This window comes from Netta rufina (genome assembly GCF_964035555.1).
Source record: "Netta rufina genome assembly, chromosome: 28".
Taxonomy (NCBI): Eukaryota; Metazoa; Chordata; class Aves; order Anseriformes; family Anatidae; genus Netta; species Netta rufina.
The window spans coordinates 3,642,981-3,656,426 of NC_140152.1; the positions used below are offsets into that span (position 1 = coordinate 3,642,981).

Consider the following 13,446-nt stretch of genomic DNA (forward strand, 5'->3'; position numbering starts at 1 on the left):
GGCGTAAAATGTTTGGGTCTGAAGAGTCCCTGAATCAAAAATGACAAAGAATAATTTACAGCTGAATACTACCATCCCTCACATAGCAAACTGGTGTAACAATACATACTTAACCTCAATTAAATTCATGAGACATCTGACTTTTTGCATGATTTATTGTACCATGAACTTGCTTTAATGACAGGAACAGCATTTCCTTGAGTATTTCTGAGACAGCTTTTCTTTTTTATAAGTAGACTTATTTATTGAAAAGGACTTTAAGCTTAATTTTACTTTGCATCTATGGAAGTCTGCATGCAGTGCTTTAAAGTATCAACAGCTGACATTTGCTAATCTTTGTGAAATGAGCTAATAAGGCTTTCACTAAAACAATTTAAGATTGCCATCACAATGAATGGAAATGATAGACCTGTCAATAATAATGCTGAAAAAGCAGAAGTGCTAAAAAATACTTCTGTTCTCTCTTTGGGAAAAAAGCCAGATGCTGTATTCAGATCAGACAATAATGATGTTGAAATACTTTCCATTCCAGTAACTAAGGAGGATGTTAAAACAACTGCTGCTCAACTCAAACAATATTAAGTTGCCAGGTCTGGGTAACTTATAAGTAAGTGTTTCAAAAGAACCAACTAAGGACATATCCAGATGGTTAATGTTTATTATCAATCAATTTCAGAACAGTGGGGAAGCCCCAGGTGACTTGAAGAATGTTAATATTATGTCAATATTTTAACAGGGTAAACAGAATGACCCACATAGGCTCATCTGTGTTATATAAACCTGGGCAAAATACTGGAAGGACTTAATACAGAAAAAGAATCATAAATAAAGAGAGTTAGTTTAGCTAATGACAATGGCTTTTGACAGTGTTTTAAATAAGACAGCAGTGCTGATGTAACAAGCAAATCTCTGTAAGGATTTGCCTTATGCAATATGATTTTCACAATAAGAAACAAGAAAATGACAAATCAATATGGTGTGCACACGCAAATTGGTCCAAACACAAGCTGATACATCTTGAAATCTAATTTAATTTTAATCAAGCAGGTTTATTAGTTCTTGATCTTTTTTATCGTCACTTACAATTCAACATTGCTAACAATGACCTGGAAGAAAAAAGAAACTGTTACTGATAAAGTCTTAGATGACAAAGATCAAGGAAGTGCTATATAATTAGAAGGACATGCTATTGTTTAATAATTATTATAACTGCTTCACTATCGATACAGAAATAAACACCATGCATGGCCATACAGAGAAGCTTTAAAGCTTCTAGGAACTAAAAATGCAGGCAGCTCTGCTTTTTGGCGTAGGCAAAACCAGATTGTTACCTGGGTCAACAGAACACTGATGGCAGCAAAATTGCCCTGCTAGAGATGGCTGCTTTGAGATGCCTCTTTTAGTGGTACCTTTTCTTACAGGAAGTAAGGGCAACACACTAGCTGCTGCCCACACAGAGTCTTCACCTCCTCTCTGTGCAGTCTTAATAAGCTGGATTCCTCCCAGTTGCTCCAAGCCTCTTATGATGCCTCCCAGCCCTGCAACATGGCCCCCCATCACTCCCACCCTGGGCTCTGTTCTACTTTTCAGTCTCCTCTTGTGCCCCATATATTCTGGTGTCACCAAAACTAAATCCAGTTGAAAAGCCTTGAGCCAGCACTGGGTGCTGAGCATATTTGCATGGTGGTGGTACCCTTGGCTGAGAAGTTGAGATGCCGTGAAGGAGCTGGGAGAGAAGAGAGCTTTGTGAAAGTCACTCACGTGTGAGCTTCCAGTGCAACGCCATAACTGGAAATGCACAAATGCAGTCCTCAGCTAAAGAGGGGTAACACATTTGTGTGCTGCTTCACGTTCCTGATGCTCAACCTTCAAGAAAGATTTTGAAAATATGCACACATTTCAGAGGAGAATCACAAATAAATAAATAAATAAATAAATAAATAAAGGAAAATACTTTGTATCAAAAGCCTCGTGAGCCCCATCAGTTTAAAGTTATCAAAAAGATGAAGGTGAACATTTAAGTTTTTGTATGGGAACAAACTCCAGTCATGAAAAGTCTGGTCAAAAAGGCTCCTTTATCAAATTAATTTGTGTTGTTACTTTAATCAAATAAAAGACTTACAGGATTAAATCACTGTTCTGGAATTACGAGATGCCTATCTTAAAAATACCTATATATTTCATTTTATGTGGTTGTTACATCATTTTATCAACTTCTTCTTTGAGATTAGACTTTTAAAAGTACTCATTCAGAATCTGCAGTTTGAATTAACCAAAAACTTGTGAGTCAACAGAACTATGGCAATCTGAGATACAGATACGGGCAGACAGAAATCCTATGATAATGTTTGTCTCATTTAAATATGTAGTGATTGGTCATAGCATTACTATCACTGCAATTCTGAACAATGTTCTATGAGGTCTAATTCTCATCTTGTTTACTCTGCTGTTATTACGTTAGCTCTAGATGCGAGTCAGGGCTTTCTGAGAACAATTTCATGAGAAAGGAGAGCCTCTTTTGTTTGTTTATTTGAGTTCTGCAATGACTCAGAATGCTCTAGAAGCCAGGTGACGTGGGTATTCTCACCAACTGATCCAGTTGCAGTTTCACCAAAGGTGCAGTTCATCACACAGCCCCAGCTCTGAATCTTTTATTAACTTGTGGAATCTTGACTACAATCCCTTCAAAAGTTCTTGATGTAAAAGCAACAACAGAGATCAGCAGCAACACCTATAAAAATCAACTTTGTCATACAAAAATGGTAGAGCCTGTGTTTACTTTGGCAGGAAGACAAATCACACTTCATTTAGTTCTCCTCTACCCACAGCAGATTAACAAATACCTTTTAATGTCACATTCTTCACATTTATACACCAGTGGCATCACTCCTGATCTATGCTGTCATAAGTGAGATCAGTGCCAGAGTCTCAATTTTAGATATTTTAAATGAACGTTGCATACAGAAAAAAAAAAAAAAAAAAAAAAAAAAAAAGTCAGAAAATTTAGCACAACCACAAACCAAGTGGAAGGTCATGGCAACGTTGTACTCAATTTGTACAGAACTAGTGACTCACAACGTAAATAAATTCTCGCATTCATCTTACCAAGTTTAATATAGCAACATTTTTTTAGCTTTGCAGCTTTATTGGAAAACAAAAAGAAACTAAAGGCGGTTAAATGATTATTTCATTAATTTGGCTTTCATCCTCACTACCAACTAAACATTTCCTTTATGCATAGAAAAAACTCGACAGTTAGGTGACAGTCAGTGCAGCAAACGTCCTTTCAGTGCCTAATAGCAGTCAGCATCTGACTAGACTTCTCAGTGAAATGTACACATACAGTTGTATATCCTAGAAACAAAATATTTTGTTATAGCTGTTGCTGAAATCACAAGCACATAAACTGACACAGACATTCAGGGTGTGTTATCAAGGGAACATTCACATTCATTCGGAATTCATCTGAGTATATTTTCTTGGCTGACTCACAGCACCATATATACGTATTGTACACTTACTAACATTTTATTAGAGGAAAAGAGTTTACATTGAAAGATTACACAAGTGTGACATTACATAGCTATGAGTCATACATCTTTGTGTACTTCGTTACCATGCATTCAGTGTATTGATTCTGCTCCAGTCACAGAAGTTTGGCTGCTCCTCCTGGCCATCCTGTGAACTTTTAGAATAAAAACTATAGAAAGTTATACAAGAGATATTCATTATTTTAAAACATGTGTAGCTATTGAAAAGATCATTTATTCACCCTAGCAACTGTGCTTTCCTGAGATGGCTGCATACAGCCACAAGCCTGGGATGGGCTCTAGTGAACATGTTCAAAATGTTTCTGAGAACCAGAACCCATCAAGGGCCATCGTTTTTCCTCTCCTGGGGCACACAGCATATAAAAGTGAGAGTTGTTCTCCCACACTCTTCTGATCTCTAGCTCACTTAGAAATCCTTTCAGAAGTGATTGCAATATGGAGGAGGTACAGGGAAAGCATGGCTCTTTCTCTGAACAGGCTCTCAAAGAATCGGTCTATCCTGTGATAGATCGTCATTTTCCCCAATTTCAGAATTGCCACTTTTGCTGTTTTGGTCTTGGCTGGCTGCCAAGCAGCTGTGATTCTCAAAAACAGGAGTCTGAGCCACATTAGCAAAAATTGTTGGAGAATAGCTCCTTCTGACTGGGCATCTGAGTTAGAGGCCAAGGTAAGGGAGAAGAACAGTCTTCCCTTCGAAAAAATTCAGCCCAGGACCATAATTTGGCTACGGACAAAGCAGATCACAGAAGCTACTTGCATTATTTCTCTCATAATGTCATAAGGAAACGTTGATTTTGGCAATCTTTGTGCAGCAAATGGAAACTCCGCTAGAGACCTGAGCTTCCATTAAACGCAAGTCTCCAGCTTTTTCCTCGCATGGAGACCGCTTGCGAGTGGTACAAAAAAACTCTCCTACAGTACTGAAGTGGGTCTGTGAGGCTGGAGGGTGACCTGGTTCATCCACGCAGAGCAGTGCCTCTGCCTCCCGTGCTGTGCTTGTTGCACCTCCTGCTCCCACCCAGCTCAAACTCTTTTTCTGGGGCACAGCCCAGGGACGAGGCCAGGCTGTGGGGCAGCTGCTGTGAGGTGGGGGGATCAAAACCCTCTTTCACACCTTCCTCAGCATCCATGGGGCAGGGAGTGTTCCCTGTTTCACGGCAGGTCCCTCACGGTGTCTGTTGGGAGTGTGGACTGCCACCCCAGGTCCCATGGAAGATCCCCCTCAGTGTTCCCAGGACAGGGACCTCCCAGCGTCCCCCATTTCACAGCAGGTCCCTCAGTGTCACTTGGAGCACAGACCCACTGGTGTCCCCTCATGTCCCAAAGAGTCCCCTCAGCGTCCCCAGGACAGGAACACCCTCCGTAGCCCCTCATCCCTCAGCGTCCCCAGGGGAGGCAGGGTCCCCTCAGCTCTGGGGTCCCGAGGGCAGAGTCCCCTCAGGATCCCCTCAGCGTCCCCACAGCTCGGGGGGGTCCCGAGGGCAAGGAACCCTCAGCGGCCCCCGGAGCCGACCCCAGCCGGAGGCAGCGACCCGAGGCGGGGGTCCCGGCTTCGAGACCGACGGACCCCGCGCTGAGGAGAGGGGGCGAGGGGGAGGTGTGGGGGGGCCCGCGTGGGCCCTTCACGGCCCCGCTCCGCCCCTCTCCGCCCCGTTCGGGCTCGGTTGGAGCTGTTCGCGTCCTTTTATACCGGGGCTAAATTTAGGCTGCGCCCGAGCCGCTGCCTCCCGCCCGCCCCGTCCGGGACGCGTTTCCTCCGCTCCCTGCAATTGGCTTGAGGGCGCCCGCGCCCGCGTTATAAGGTGGGGAGGGCGGCTCGCCGCGCCGCGCCGTCCGCCGTCCCGCCCGGCCGCACCATGGCGCTGAGCGACACCATCCTGCCCTCCTTCGCCACCTTCGCCAGCCCCTGCCGAGAGAAAGCCCTCCACGAAGTGAGTCTGGCCCCTGCCCACCACCACCACCACTACCACCAACCCCCCCCTCCGGCCCCGCCGCGCTGAGGCCGGTGCCGCTCATCGCAGGGGTGCGCGGCGGTGCCGCAGCCCCGCTGCTCCCTAAGCCCGCAGCCCTACAAACCCCTCCGTGTTCCCCAAACAGCGCCGCTAACCTTCTGCCTTTTCTTTCTCCCCCAGAGGTGGAAGTGCGACCAGGAGGCCAAGGCCCCCGCTGGCACCTGGGGCAGCCTCTCGCCTCGCAAAGAGGATGAAGACCTCAACAACGTGCTGGATTTTATCCTTTCCATGGGCAGCGACGGCTACGGCCAGGGCGCTGCCGGCGGGGACTATCCCCCCACGCAAGGGGAGAGCAGCGGCTTTTACCAGACAAATCCGTCCCCGGGATGCTACAGTGCCCTGGAGCAGGGCAGCCCTCCGCCCTACAACGCCGGCCTCATGCCGGAGATGATCCGCTCCGAGATGGACTCCAACTACTGCCCACCTGGCAACGTCCACGGGCGGTTCTTCGTGACACCCAGCTTCGGGGGCCCGCAGTTCGTCGAGAACATTAAGCCCGAGCCTGACATGGACAATTATGGGCCAGTTATGGGTCTGGTGCCTCAGGCTTGCCCGAAGATCAAGCAGGAGGGCAACGCAACCTGCATGATGGCCTATGAGCAGCCCCGGGTGGCCAGCTCTCCCCAAATCCCTGGGGCAGAGACGCCCCCGCTGAGCCCAGATGATCTCATGGTGAGTGACTGCCACACGCAGATGATGTGCACCTCGTCCGTGTCCTTCCAGCAAAGCTACCACCCAGGCTCCGGCTTCCACCACCCGCAGACCCATCTCCAGTACCAGAACACCTCCCAGTTTGGCCTTTTCGAGGACAGCCTGCCCTTACAACCCTCTGCTCCCAGAGGCATGCTCACCCCTCCTTCCTCGCCTCTGGAGCTGCTGGACTCCAAGCCAAAAAGAGGACGGCGCTCCTGGCCTCGGAAGAGGACAGCCACTCACACGTGCACCTACGCAGGCTGTGGGAAGACCTACACCAAGAGTTCGCACCTGAAGGCCCACCTCAGGACACACACAGGTAAATACAGCTCGATGCTTCATTCGTAGATACGTTGCTTGCGGGTTGGGATAGCCACCTGTGTAAAACAGTTTGCATGCAGAGCACACCCTGAGCTTTAACCCTGTAGTCTCTAAACTCCAAAAAGTTTAACTGTTGGGCTGTGACAGGTGATCAGACCTATAATATCCAAGTGTTTTCCAATGCATATGTGGGTCAAAGCTGTTGTAAGGGCTCATATTGTCCAACGCCCTTTCTTAGAAGACTCAGCGCAGGTACAGGATAGTAAAGGAATTGCTAGAGTAGTCTCATGGCTTAATATTACTTGGAGCTTACTGCAGAGAGCTTGGTAGCAAATAAAAGGATATGCTGAGATAAAAACAGAAAGTTGCCTAGCGTGTGATGCTGTCTGTATGTGGGAGTGCCGTGCTGAGTCACAGTCTCTGTGATTTCTTCAACAGGTGAAAAGCCCTATCACTGCAACTGGGAAGGCTGCGGCTGGAAGTTCGCTCGCTCCGACGAGCTCACCCGTCACTATCGCAAGCACACCGGCCACCGGCCCTTCCAGTGCCACCTCTGCGACAGAGCGTTCTCCAGGTCAGACCACCTGGCTTTGCACATGAAACGGCACATGTAGCCCCAGAGACTCTGACCTGCGAACAGTGGACGCTATTTAACTGCTCAGGTGCAGAATTGTTAAAAACCTGTAGCTGGTACTACGTAGGGAGGCACCGACACTCTAGCAGTGGAAGCCGAGGAGGATTTGACACAAGGAGACTTAGCCAGTCATCTCCTGCAGAGAATTTGACGTGACTGTATCAGTGAACCTGCCGTTCCATTCAGGAGAATAGGGGTTATTTATGCAGCTTCTGTGAAGGGTAAACTCCATAAGACTCCATACAGATTGTATAGAAGCTGTAAATATGTTTTTTTTTTCCGATTCTAACTGCCCAGTCCTAAGCTTTATGAGACAATGTTTGTATGGAAACTGCCTGAAGTTGACCCTAGAAGAGATTAAATGAATGTTACTGTAGCTACCGATGTTATTTTAGATCTCAGTTGAAGGCATGGCTAAGAGAACACTCCTATTGTTAGACTGTTTGTTTCACAGGTGCAATAATATTCTTGTTTGCCATGATCTACACTAGAAGTACAGGGCTTGATGTCTTGTAAGAAAATAACCTATTTTACTGTAATTTTTTTATATATTGTAAATAATTTTATACAGTGAGAAATATTGTATATGTAAATAGAAGACAAATGGGTATTTTGCCTATTTCTGTTTTTATAAAAACGTAATTTTTCAATGTTTGAAAACATTTCATCTTTTTAATAAAATAAATCTTTAATTCCTGTGATTTTTTTTTCTCCTTCGAGATTTCCCTGTTACTTCTTCCCTGATGGCTGGACCAACAACCACCTGCTTATGTTTTAAAATATCAGTGATTGTAAGAAGACTGAAAAATCTGAGCTATGGGTTTTCTAGAATAGATAACAGAGGACACAACTCATTCTCTGGAGTAAACAAGATACAACATGGTGTTTTATCAAAAAAATCAAATAGGAAAGTAGATCGTATTCAAAATATACTTCCTAAAAATGGTTAAGTAAGCAACACTGTAATTTCAGTCTCATTTCTAGTTTATGCTAGACTATTTTAATAGCATCCTTAATGTTTTCCAGATGCAGTTATAGTTTTGCCAGCAGTGTGTGGGTTTTTACTATAAATTTAAACACTGCATTTTTGTAATTACGGAGGCTTATTTTAAGGCATCCTTGTACATAAATTATCCTTGCTCTCAAGAGCTCAGTGCAAAATTCCAATAGAACAGTAGTGGAATTTAAACATAAATTCACAACACAGGTTAAAATACCTTCATAACTCATTCTCAAAAGCTTAAATTCACCTAATAATTTTGAACCCTACCTAGATCTCAGGAGTTAAGAGAGATACTTACTATTCTGGAGGAAAAGTTAACCAGTAATCCACATTCTGAATACTAATTTGACACATGCCGGATACTGCAAGAGCTACAGGAGTAAATATCTGCAGCAAGTCAAATAGAGCCCCCCCCAAAAGCTCTTCCACAGCTGTAAATGAGATCATAAGTCCAAGCAGTGTATTTATGCAATTACTTTGAAACTCTGATGAGGCTTCTCTGTTTTTGCAGCAACGGTTTAGCTGTGAGCCTTGATACTTCTCAAACATAATCACTGTTAGTTAAACACACAGACTTAGCTTAATATTATTTTTTCTTAACATCTGGATACTGTGAAATTGATTTTAATCAAGATTGTGATATTTTTCTGACTTTACAAGTTAGAATACAGGAATGAAATTAACAGGAATACATTTAAAGAAAGTACTAATATAGCTATTCTTCTGTGAAAGCAAAGTCTGCAGTTGTTCATGTGGAACAGATGTATTTTAGGCTTCTAATCATTGACATGGAAGAATGAGTTCCACATTTCACTTTTATAGCTCTTTCAAAGTGAAATATAAGGGAGATTTAACATTTCTTCATTAAAAACAAAACTCATTTATTTGCTAGAAAAAAAATTGCACAACCTAATTCCAGAAAGTGAGGATGACTTAAAGATGTTCTAAACTTAGCACATGCATTGTTGCAACAGTTCTAGGTATTTCCTTCTCTTTCCCCATAGCCAAAGATTTTCATATTTCAGCATGCCTTTTGGTGGTTATAGCCTTAAGAATGATTTTTTTGAAATTAATTCTTACCCTTACCTTTCCATAGTAACCTCTTTCCCTTGCTCTTTCTGAGGAATTGGGAATATTTTTTAGCCATTCCAGGGTTCAGCGGTACAATGCTATCTTACACTATTCCCCTTTCTTAACATAATTAAAAAAAGACAAGGAGGTTTGCCCCCTCAGTGCACTCAGTGCAGCCACCTCTCGGTGCACAGTCCCACAGCTGGCTCAAGAAGGTCCCGAGACAGAGATAGCCAGCAGCAGGATGCCTGGCAGCATCATGACCTCCTTATCAAGCTCTGCTCATCTCCAGCCACCTGTGCTGACCTCTAGTAGAAGCTAGGTGAGCCTTCAGTCTGGCCACTTTTATATTTTCCCAAATTACTCTTGCGGGAGACAGCCATAGCCAGTGGACTGGCACAAAGCACACGAACCCTGAACACTGCCTGGGTGCAAAGAGAAATTTCACTGCATTCACCACCCCTTAAACAAATGTGTGTGGCTCCTCTGCAGGACTCACTGCAGGAGCTTGCATGGTCCTCCTCCCTCCTCCATTACCTCTGCACGGGAATGTCCAAACTTCCCTTTGCTCCAGTGAAAGGTCTGGCTGTGAGGCTCAAAACCTCCGCTACCTCTGCTCCTGTTCACTAGAAGGGCTTCAGACAAGACACTTCTTATCTGCACACTGCCGTATAACCAGACAATGCTCAAATCATGATGAACAGTGGGGACATGCTCTCCTGTGTTGCTGTTCCCCCTGTAAAAATAAGCAGGTTGTGTCCTCGGAGCTTTCAGAGTTGTTGCAACTCATCTGAAAATAGGGCAAAGCCATCCTCTTTTACATAAATACTAAAAAAAAAAAGAGAGAGATAAAGATGTATAAACACAGGCCTCTGAAAGTAGGGAAGGATTGGGGGCACAAAACATTAATAAAAGCCTATGACCAACTTTATTTTAATTGCCGAAGTGACGGCATGTATGATAACATTTGTGTGGTCTTCACAGGAAACTGCAGGTTCTTGAATTTCAAGATAATCTCTTAGCATAAAGAAAGAGATGCTGATCTCATTCTTCTCACATTCTATTATGAGTAATTGTCAACCCTTTTTTTTAATTGCCTTAAATTAGTACATCCAAAGATGTGCCGGTGTGGTTCCACCACGCTAGCAAGCTTCCCCTGGCCAGCAGGAAATCACTAACGCTCGGCAACGTATTTTAATAACAGGACGTCAGCTCGTAATCTTGTACGTGATTTTGCTCTAATTAACACGAAAGCTCCCAAGCATCTCCCAGGGAGCCTGCAGGAAGCACGAAAGGGCAAGAAGTGCCCTTCCAATCTGCAGCTACCCTGGATTTGACTTCAACACAGTAGAAAAAAAAAAATCGTAGTCGAACACGATAGGAGGAAATGTAGAGTCCGTTGTAAACAAGATTTTCACACATATTCTTATAAGATACCACAGTGATGGGCTCACTACACTTGCAAGATAGATTGCCAGATTAGATAGAGCTAGTTAAGCACAGAAACTAACAAATCCTGCACGATGTTCCAAGTGAAAGTTTTAGCAAGCAGATCTGAGCGCCAGCCACCATCCAGCGCCGTTTCTGGTTGAAGTCAGTTAATTCCACGCTGGGTTTCAGAGCGCTGTGTTTCGCTATGCTGAAAACCGTTTTCTCTCACCTGCTGACTTCAGAAGTGTCAGTTAAGCCCGAGCTACATGGGAACTCTTCTTCAGCAAATACCATAACACGCTCAGCCTGGTGCTGCTGAAACAGCACCGAGCCCTGACCCCGTGTCCTGCTGCCCCACGGGGCCCCTGTGATGGCTCAGCTCTCGAGGGAAAAGCAGCGCCCTGCCGAGACGAGCATCAGCCTGGCACCCTGAGCAGGCAGGGAGCTTTTTTCAGGGGTTTTAAACCCTGAAATGGAAGGCTGGAATGGAAAACCCTTGTGCTTTTCTGGGAGCTTGCTGCAGAGCATCGATGAGCACAGCTGGGGGAGTTTGAGCGTTAATTGTGGCCGTGGCTCACCCCATGCAGGGATGGGGGATTTCAGCTTGTGTGAGTCCTTGGTTGCTTGCAGCCGTTTGCAAGCTGCCTAAAAACACTCCCTCACGCTAAACTTTGGTCCTCCATCCACAAGAAGTGCCAAAAAAAGTTTGTCCATTCTTCAAATTATAGGATTGTGTGGTTCTGTGGTTTTCTGTGGTAGAAACTCTGTGGTTTCCAAAGCTATTTTGTACACCTATAACAGAGAGTAGCTGTTAGGCTTTTCTTAAATTTAATTTTCTAAGCCAGAATCCCAAGCTCTAGCAATTTCTTTTGCTATATTTAAATAAAACAAATGCAACGAAGTCATGTAGCCATCGCTATGGTAACTAACAGTGTTGGGGGGAAAACATAAAGAGGTAAATTCAATCCAAACCCCATGTGATTCAATACGGAGAAAGCTATCCCTGTTGCTAACATCGGAAACATACTTGGTGGCATCTACAAACCTTAAAATTCCTGCGTGTCCTTGGAGCAGTCACTCTCAGGTCTCACCTGCCTGGGACTCATCCTGATCTGCCCTGGGGTGCAGAAGCAGCTCCCTGTCAATAATGAAGACCCAGGCTTAGGCACACGTCCTTTCAGAAACGTGCTTGCCATAGATTCAGAGAAGGAATGGATTTACAGGCCAAGCACTACTAACCCACAGCACGTAGCCATACACAATTTACAAGCCCTGGAGGTAATGGGCTCGACTTATGGACTCCCAGAGACTCCTTAAAGCTCCGCACTGTTTGATCCCGAACACCCAATTCCCCATTTCTCAGGCTGAGATTGGGAATAGCCTCTGTCATGAAATAGTACTCTACACTTCTAGTGCACAGAGGAGACAGGGATTTATCCTGAGCTTGCTAGGCAGAAAATATGTTTGATTTAATCTTTTGAGGTCTGACTTTTCAGCCACAATTATTTGATCTTGTAACATTTTATGTAAACACAAAAACTGAGTCATACGCACGGCTTTACAGGATGGAAATGCATTAACTTTACAAAAAACACCTTTCCAAGCACAAGGAGAGCAGGAACAACAAAGTTCTCATTTACTCTGCAACTGTAGTTAGCGTTAGTTACCTCCTTATTTGCCTGCTTCAATTATAATTCCTTTTAGTAAATCAAAAGTATTCCATCCTTTGTAGTAAGCATAAATTCAGCAACACAGAAATTGCAGATGAACTTCCTTACCTGTCCCAGGTTTATAATTGCCAGTATCCCTTTAAATCACTTTTACTTTGGTTTCTTGTACTTCTTACAGCTCAGAGCATTCCTGGAGTTCTGACCTATCATTATGTCATCAGGAAACATCTGGAATATCATATTGGACATCCCCTGTGACATTTAACATATTAGAAAAGAAGCTACTGAGCCTGAGGCTTAAACACGAAGCAAAACACAATAAAAATCCTCAAATCCCAACAACCACTTTTTTAACAGCCCATGCACAATGACAGCATAAATAGTTCTTTGATATTTTGATGATTTTGTATCTCGAGCACTTCCAAAACTAGGGATACAGATGCCTGGGTGCCTTTCCCACAGGTGCAAGGGATGGGCAGAGAAAGCCTGCAGTTTTGTTCTCTGCACAGCTTCCTTGTGAAATGCTGTGATTGAGGACAGCATTTATGGGCAGTTCAACAGCCAAAATGTATTATGCTGGCAGTTGGCAAAGAGCGTTATGGGACTTCATCAATAGGGAAGGCTGCAGCATTTGTAAGAGGTGCTGCATCAGCACCAATAAAAAGTTATAATTGCAGTTATTAAATGGAAAAAAAAAAAACGCTTGCACTGCCTTTGCCAGAAAAATCGGCACCTAGAACCAGACAGGAGGTAAAAAATGTTCAGTGTGACTAAACTCAGTCCCGCAGAGCAGCCAGGAGAGTCAGCAATTTTCTCCAGGCAGCCTCTGACAGGGAAAAATACGACTGCAGCTTCCATGGCAGGAATGGCAGCAGGGCTCTGAGAGCTTCAACTTCCACAATCCACGCTGCTCGTGGGGCATTTTTAGGTCCAGGCAGCAATGCCACATTTGCTCTTGAGGTTTAACAGCTGGGCTGGTTGCTTTGTGTTCCTTTACGTTGGAGTTTCCACTTGTAAATGTTTCTTCCCGAAGAGGGATGCGTGCGCTTTCCTCCCTTCC

General features: G+C 44.4%; 1 protein-coding gene across 1 annotated transcript; it reads left to right on the forward strand.

The window, feature by feature from the left end:
• Positions 1-5,367: 5,367 nt before the first annotated feature.
• KLF2 (KLF transcription factor 2) lies at positions 5,368-7,912 on the forward strand. The gene is made up of 3 exons (XM_084302472.1): positions 5,368-5,482; positions 5,684-6,575; positions 7,016-7,912. Exons 1-3 carry the CDS (start codon positions 5,408-5,410, stop codon positions 7,189-7,191), a joined length of 1,143 nt encoding a protein of 380 aa, XP_084158598.1. The 5' UTR covers positions 5,368-5,407; the 3' UTR covers positions 7,192-7,912.
• The last annotated feature ends 5,534 nt before the right edge of the window (positions 7,913-13,446 follow it).

Excerpts from the sequence above, each read along its gene's own strand:
- KLF2 (XM_084302472.1), top strand. The coding sequence starts at position 5,408 with ATGGCGCTGAGCGACACCATCCTGCCCTCCTTCGCCACCTTCGCCAGC. Across the intron at positions 5,483-5,683 it reads GAGAGAAAGCCCTCCACGAA|AGGTGGAAGTGCGACCAGGA; the intron begins GTGAGTCTGGCC and ends TTTCTCCCCCAG. Across the intron at positions 6,576-7,015 it reads CCACCTCAGGACACACACAG|GTGAAAAGCCCTATCACTGC; the intron begins GTAAATACAGCT and ends TTTCTTCAACAG.